Source organism: Zeus faber (genome assembly GCF_960531495.2).
Source record: "Zeus faber genome assembly, chromosome: 11".
Lineage (NCBI taxonomy): Eukaryota > Metazoa > Chordata > Actinopteri > Zeiformes > Zeidae > Zeus > Zeus faber.
Genome location: NC_137205.1, coordinates 27,446,384 through 27,454,755, shown reverse-complemented (window position 1 = coordinate 27,454,755; position 8,372 = coordinate 27,446,384). Strand labels below are relative to the sequence as shown.

Sequence of the window (8,372 nt, the reverse complement as noted above, 5' to 3'; positions counted from 1 at the left end):
TTTTCATTGAAGGGAAAACGTGGAGAAGCACATAGCGATTTGTGTTTGGTTTCGCTCTCACCTCGCGATCCCCGCTCGGTCTCCTTTCACCAACTCTCTCGCGCACTTGCTCGCTCGCCCCCCTCTCCCTCTGGCTCTCTCTCTCTCTCTCTCTCTCTCTCTCTCCCTCTCTCTCTCTCTCTCTCTCTCTCCCTCCCTCTCCCTCTCTCTCTCTCTCTCTCTCTCTCTCTCTCTCTCTCTCTCTCTCTCTCTCTCTCTCTCTCTCTCTCTCTCTCTCTGTCTCTCTCGCTCTCTGACTCTGACTCTCTCTCTCTCTCTCTCTCTCTCTCTCTCTCTCCTCTCTCTCTCTCTCTCTCTCTCTCTCTCCACTCCCCTATTCGAGCCCCTTTCCTTTCAACTCGTTCGCGAAACAAAGTATAGAGGGAGAGCAGCGAGCAGCAAACTGATTGGCCGGACTTTTTTTTTTTTTCTTCCTTTCCAGGCTGATAAAGCGTCAATGGAGCGTAAATCAAGCCTGCATACGGGACCCCCGCCCCCATACCCCCCGCCCCACCCCGCCGCCCCCCTCATCCTCCGGATGAATTCTCCTGCTTCTAAATAAATTGTCTTGTTTATGCAATATGCAAAATGAGTAGTTGCCCCATATATCTCTTCTGTGTATCCATGGACGCTGTCGCCCAGCTCAGCCTCGTGTGTCATTCCGCCGCGCACTTTACAAAAAAGAAAGGCACAGGCTTTCCAAGACAATGGGCAGTATGCGAGGCGTTTTGTTGTTATTTCACCACATCAATATAGATGTGTCATATCCATCGTGTGCTCCAAACTGTGATACTGGGCTAAAATGAGGCTCGGCACCGGGGCTTGTGTAGCATTCATTTTTTTTTTACAAGCCTCCAGAAAGGCCTCGCCGCGGCCGTTCAAAAGACGATCCAGCGGCTCAGACTCGCCCGCGTCGCCGACTCCCGATTTGAGCGAAAATGTGTATTTCAACATATGCACCAGATTTGTGTTTAATTATTCAAACCTCCCGCGCGTGTTTATTTCACACGGAGGGCTCGTGCGCTCGCGCAGCCCTCTTGGAAAAACGCCTAACACGTTTTATTGGCAGATTAACGGTCATTTTTGTTAACGAGCGCTATTAAAACGAAGCTCTGCGTGGCCGTGCCGCTTGTCTTTACGGCACAAACTATCTCAACTACTTTTTTTTTTGAGCTGCTTTAATACCATAATAAAATACTACATCGGCTCCTTTCATTTTATAGGGCTGATATATGACCTGTGGCGGTGCGGACCGTAAACGGGCCTGAGCAGCGGGCCAGGCGGCCGCATTCCTGCCGAGCTGCGCTCACTTCGTAGCCAGACGCTGGAAGCAAACAAAGCTGGACATACCTCATAGCTCGGCGGAGGAAGGAAATCCAGATAGATCGGCATGGAGGTTGCCTGCAACGCGGCTAATGGACTTCTTTAACCCCCGTTCGGTCCGCAGGAAGACGACCATGTGTGTGGTTCGGAAATACTCGAGCGGTGTGAGTAAAGTAAGTTCACTCCACTTTGACGGGATATATCAATACAGGCACCATAGCTTTGTGTTGAGCTTCCATTCAATAGTATTAAAAGGTGTTTAAACTTAACCCGGGATACCATAATTATAAACAAATATCTTTAGTAATTAATGGTTGTAATATTACCCTTTGTGGACTTTGGGTAGAAGGCCGGGTCCACTAGGGGAGGGCTGCAAGGCCTTGCTGCAGAGAAGGAACTTGCTTTGTGTTGACATTGTTGCTCACCAAAACTGACCAGCGCTGCGGGTCAAGTGGATTAAATGGGATAATTAAGTAATTTGTTATGCCTGTTGATGAGATAGCACTGTTTTTGGAGCTGTTTTGGAGACGGTTTGCATCGGAAGGCCGTTTGGCCACCGAGCGCGTTTTCGCCTTTCCGGCTGGAGCGGTGACGTTTGGCCTCGGCCTTCAAACGCGGCCCCCCCCACCCCCGCTTCCTTCCAGGCCCGTGGGACTCTGGCCGCGGGTCGATCGTGAACGCCGATGCGTTCACACGGGGCTGTCCGCCGTTAAACGTGCAATGGCGTTAATACCGTTGTCCAAACACCCCACGAGATCCCATCTGAAATGTCTGAACGACGACCGCTCGGAAGGCGCGGCGCTCGAAAGATTTATGGAAACGTGATGAGCTTTGTGTAAATTCTAGAGATGTTCCCACACTTAGATCCTTACGTAATCCACGACGCGTCAATTGAATCTTCCATTTCACCCTTGTAAATAGAGGAGCCCGACAGCGCGGAGGCCGAAACCCGCTCCTCACCTGTTCTGAACCAAGGGAATACATATTTTTTTCTGGGGGGGGGGGGGGGCGGGGGTTCCCTTCCCTTCCCTCCCCCTCCCCTCCCTCCACGCATGCATGCTTATGTAAGCGCATTACTTTATCCGCGGATGTTGGAGTTATTTTTCAGTCAACATTTCTCCCCTTAAACCGCTGGCTTGCAGCCTCGCAGAGATGATTTGGCGGACTCCACCCTGCAGTCTGCGCACTGGTATAATTGGAGACACTCTCTTCTGTGAAACCTTGAAAACATTATCTGCAGACCGCAGTGAACGCCTTCATTTTCTCCATGGCGTGTTTGTTGCCTCAATGGGATGGATTGTCTCGACCTCCGCAGCGCGCATGCGCGCAGCCCAGCGCGCGTGCGCGCGGACGCGTGCGGGTAGCCCCCGAGTACGCTACGGGCCTCCGCGAGATATATTAGGGCTCGTTATTTTTGATGCTCGCCGTCGGAATCCAACTTTTCAGAAGCCGCTTTGAGGGGAGGCGCACACTGACCAAGTAGTTTGGGTTTTCTTTTACTGCGTCAAAGTTAAAACCTCAAACTTCATCCAGGTTTATTTCATCACATTAAACTGTTCATTAAAACACAAGCAAAAGCTGGTAACTAGTTCCAGGTACTCGTGTGCTCTTCACGTCCTGACGAAGACTTTCGAATTAATTGTAATTTCTGCAGTTTTGCAGGTGCTGCAATTGACGGGTTATAATTTATTTTTCGTGGATTTGTAAAGAAAGTTATCCGAGAGTAATCCACATTAGGACGAAGTACCCCCCCCCCTTTTCAGTTATTATTTTTTTTAATTTTTTCTCTTTGAGTACTTTTATGCATTTGACATATCTATATACTTTGCGAATATATTTCAATAAAGTTCATGAATAAATACATTTAATTTGTAGTCATGTATATATAAGTCAACCCAAAAATGTCAAGCCACGAATTAACCAAACAAGAAGTTAAGGTAATATTAACGAACTATAAAAAAAAACGATGCCGTTCATAAATACTACAAATACGATTAATAAACGGTAATGTAAAAAAATATGAATATGGGAAACATTAAGACAACTTCTACATTAAGAACTAATGAAAATTAACTTAAATAATTGTCTCATTATTATTATTATAATAATAATAATAATAATTATTATTATTAGTACTATTATTATTATTATTATTTCCTATATTTATACAGGTAAAGTAGCGAAGTCAAAGGGGACACAGGAATATTGATGAACTTATCAAGGCCTTGCAGACATGCTGTCGCAAGGCTAGAAAGCTTATACCATGTAATTATGGAAAACACTGTTATTATGCAAAACACTGTTATTATGCAAAACAATTTAAAATAAATCCAGTTAGTGGGAATGGCGCGTTTGCGCGCACTCCTAATGTCTAACATTTACGTGTTACCATGATGTTTTCCCATGCTTGAACTATTGTTGTTTAGCTTTGGATTAAGCACATTATTATTTATTTGTATGTATGTTCAATATGTAAGTATTATTTTTGCTAACTAAACTAGTGGAGGCCAACATCCTGACTGATCGAATGCAACGCAGAGTGAATGAATATTAAACGGTAATGCAGCTGTTGCAAAATCCACCCACTGCATTTTTCTAGTTAATTTCAGTTCATTTCAGATTTTTCAAAGGTTACCGTGCAGCTGAAACGCTGTAGTAGTGCAAGAAATTATCCATCCCTAACTCCAGGAGGTTGCTCGGCCATACCAACATGTAATATAGATGGACGCCACCATTTCATCCGCTTCTATAAAGCTTTTAAATTGTATTTCCTCCATTTAGAAAACCTTTGAGATGCATTTAATTTATAATATCAACTATGGCATGCCTATCTCACGTGTTGATGTTTCTAATAATGTAGTTCCTCCGTCACTACAAGACCACTGTACAATTTAACCGTTGTTATGATGAAAGTGTGTAATAATTACGTTATTTTGCAACCATAATAAAACATGTACGTGTAATAATATATGTAAATATATATATATATATTGTGTATATGTACATGTACTCGGCATGTATGTGTTAAAGAGAGAGAAAGCATAGATTCATAGATAGCTTTGTGTGTGTGTGTGTGTGTGTGTGTGTGTGTGTGTGTGTGTGTGTGTGTGTGTGTGTGTGTGTGTGTGTGCGTGCGTGCGTGCGTGTGTGCGTGTTTGCGCACCCCCAATGCCTTCCCCATGTAATGAAAATATATCTTTTTGTGATACAAGTGTAAATGCGAATGAATAAACAAATAAACACAGGTTGAGATTAATTTATTTCCCCTGGGTGCAGTTACACAAGTTCCTTGGTAGCTCTTTTCCTCCGCTCCTTAAAAAAAACTAAAAAATAAACAAAAAAAAAAAAAAATAAAAACATTTGCTGTTAATGAGAAATAGCCTCTAAAGCGTCTGTAAAAGTAACTGGAAACCAATATTTAAGGTGCGGAGCTCATTCGATAGCTGACTCAGATTAATTGAACCTTAATACAGTTTTAAATTCCAGTGGAGCTAATGGCTGCGTGCGTATATTCCTGCTCTCGGGGCTTCCTCCTTTGGAGAAGTTTAGTGTCAATCCCTCATTCGTGCGGTTTCCTTGTTATATCTGAGTGTCGGGAGGGAGTTTGGGTCTGGAGGGAACCGGGCCGCTGCAGAGTTGACACAAGGAAGAAGACGGAGGATTCCCCGTGGCCGGTAAACGTTAATGTGCTATTAAACGGCCTGCAAATTACACCGAAACTCTCAGCCGCTGACATGCGATATAAAAACAGAGAGAGAGAGAGAGGGAGAGGGAGAGGGAGGGAGGGAGAGAGAGGGAGGGAGGGAGGGAGAGAGAGAGAGGGAGAGAGAGAGAGAGAGAGGAGGGAGGGAGAGAGGGAGAGGGAGGGAGGGAGGGAGGGAGGGAGAGAGAGAGGGAGAGAGAGAGAGGGAGGGAGAGAGAGGGAGGGAGAGAGAGAGAGAGGGAGGGAGGGAGAGAGGGAGAGGGAGAGGGAGGGAGGGAGGGAGGGAGGGAGAGAGAGAAAAGGAGATTGTGACTCTTGGCGTTGCACGCACCGTGCTTGGCTCGCAGAGATGGAGTGGAGGGATGGAGAGAGAGAGAGAAAGAGAGAGAGATACCAGATTTACTGCTTCGCGGCGGCGTGCTGTACTTCATGAAACGTATTATGTTTAAAAGTGAACGAGTGAAGGGGCGAGGGACGTTCATCATCGGAGCCGCGCACGGTGCGTGCCACGCGAAGAGTCATATGCCCCCACCCCCACCTCCACCTCCACCCCATTCATTTTTATTTCAATTCAGTCCAAAGGGTTTTTTTACAGTGCCAAAGCAAGTGTGAAATCAAACAACAAACCGAAAAAAAGAAATGTGAATACATTTCATAAGAATTTAAGAACATAAGAATTGTTCTTTTGCTGTGAGAAATATATATATATATATATATATATATATATATACACACACACCCAAACAAACGCACACAACTTACAACAAACAAAATACTTGCACACGCACACACACACACACACACACATAATACAGATAAGTTCAAAATAACTTAAAACAAAAATGAAAATGTGGACTTGTTAAAATATACAAAAGAGTGAGAATTATATTAATAGAAACACTACAACATGTTTTTCTTTGAAATGAATGTATTTAAAGATAATTGTTCAGAACAAATATCTTTAAATAAAAATAAAATCTCTCTCTCTATCGCTCTCGCTCTCCTCCACGTATCCATTTACCCCCCTCCCCCTCCCATACAGAGAAACACCAACAAGATAAACAAGAGTTCTTCGGGTGTCCGTGGCGCAAGAGAAAAGGCAGGAAATGGGACAGAACCGAAAAAGCACTCGAATCGTTGAAGAACCCGCTTTGCGCGTGGATTTCCAGAGAGAGAGCGGAGTCCACGCGCGTCACGCACCGAGTCGTTGCAAACGGCGCTGCGTGGTGGGGAACCGGCCTCGCGTGAGAGCCCAGCTGAATGCTGAACAGGCTTCCTTTATCCGGCGGAGCACGGCAACAAAACACATGCAACACACACCCGAGTGACCCGGGAAGGATTCAAAACAACAACAGCAGCAGCAACGACAGCAGCAGCGACAGGACGACGCGTTTGACGCAGAAGCGACTGAAATTACGCACGCGGCGAAGCGATTTGATGTGGCGTTATATTTGGAAAGTAAATTCACACTCGACACGCGTGGGCCCTCGCAAATTAAAAGCGCATCCGGGTGGCGGCGTGCCAGTCTGCGTCCCGCGCCCACGGCAGCGGAATCAAAACCCCCAAATAAAACACGGACGACTCCAGACTCGGCTCGGTCCAGCTGCCGGCCCCGTGCGCCGCGGGTGGTGGTGCTACGTCCGCTGGGGTTGCGGGGCGGAGGGGGTGGAGTCCCCTCGCTGCTCCGTGACGCGGCGTCGACACTGGAGTGATTCAGGCAGTTTCAGGTTCCTGTGATTTCAAGCGTCGCGCCCAACAACTTGAAACTACCTAGATCACCCGCCAGCGTCCGTGGCGGTGGGGGTGGGTGTGGGTGGGTGGGGTCACGTTCATCATCAGTGAGGCTTTCGTTATAGTGCGGGCCGGGGGGGCGTCCATATATCCATCGATGCATAGATCCATAGGTGTCGTGGATTCTGACTCCTATCACCGGACGGATGGCGCAAAGGCCAAAACGCCGTCCCGCCTTCTCCGCTAACGCACGAGGCAACGTCCCGTTTTTGGGAGCAGCAGACTTATCTGTGGGCAACACGTGGCGCTCAACCTCCCCAGTGAAACCAACGCCGGTTAATCGTGGGGCCATCCAGTCTGCCAGCCCGTCTGCGGCAGTGCTTCTGCTGCTCAGCGCAACCGTGAATGACACAGACGTCAGATAAATTACCGGAGCAAACCGCTGAGTTTTTCGGACGCTCTACGCATGAGATTTGAGCGTTGCTCTGTCATCTCCATATCTGTAAACTGTCCGCTCACATTCCTGCTCATGACACAGTGGGTTGGTGATACAGAGGTTCATTGTTCGTTGATAACCCTGTGGTTATTGTATATTTCAAATTTGTATGTTTTTTTTGTCAATGTATACGTTTCTGTCTTGTTGCCATGTCCTTTATTATTATTATTATTATTATTATTATTATTATTATTATTATTATTATTATTATTATTATTATTATTATTATTACTGTTTTTTTGCTGCTGGGAGGTCGCAACACATCACATGGCAACAATAACAATGTTGTATTTGATTGTAAAGTAAGTTTTAAATTAAATTTCGTATTAAAAAAACAAAACAAAACAACATCATTGTTTCTCGTTTCAAACACCCTGGGAACGACGTTTCCCTGTGTGCAACTTGGAGAAAGTTAAAGTGGAGCGCGCCGAGACATGTGAGGAAATGCAAACATTCCTTTCGATCGAGAGTCTTTTGTTGTTCACCAATAGTGGGGCAATAAGGTGGCCATAAAACCGCACCGCACAGCAATATATATCCCCGAAACATCCGCTTTTACTACTTCCTGTAGCATCCAATAAAGCAGTTTATCAATTGCTCTCCAAAAAAAAAAATGGGATAAAGAGACGCTGAGCCGCTTTGGGTGCGACAGACCCACAGAGAGGGGAGACAGACTGGGTGATAGTCAAATGCACTGTGGCCAAATGGGCAGAGAGGAAGTGATCGAGAGAGACGGGAAGGGGTGAGGCAGTGGGGGAGGGAGGGGGGGGGGGGCAGACAGACCCACAGAGAGGAATGGAGACAATGTGACGCTATATATTAAAAAAAAAGAGAGAAAAAGATGCGTTGTCAACATGGCGCCTCCAGGCCTGGAGCGTGAGGGACCGAGAACCTCGCGGATCCTCTCTCCTCCTCTTATCCTCCTCCGCTGATCCTTTTATCTCTCACCCCCTCCTCTCCTCTCCTCTCCTCTCCTCTCCTCTCCTCTCCTCTCCTCTCCTCTCCTCTCCTCTCCTCTCCTCTCCTCTCCTCTCCTCTCCTCTCCTCTCCTCTCCTCTCCCCTCCCCTCCCCTCCCCTCC

The 8,372-nt window shown here is 46.5% G+C and overlaps 1 protein-coding gene across 1 annotated transcript in view; it reads right to left on the bottom strand.

Annotated features, from left to right (window-relative positions):
* The window catches only part of LOC307237388 (homeobox protein Hox-B9a-like), a gene marked incomplete at both ends in the record, with an annotated part of 11,797 nt that extends 4,439 nt beyond the window's left edge, over window positions 1-7,358 (bottom strand). Inside the window, one exon of the mRNA XM_080010101.1 lies at window positions 7,316-7,358. Coding sequence (XP_079866227.1) covers window positions 7,316-7,358 — 43 coding nt within the window. The remainder of the gene's footprint in view (window positions 1-7,315) is intronic.
* Between the last annotated feature and the right edge of the window lie 1,014 nt (window positions 7,359-8,372).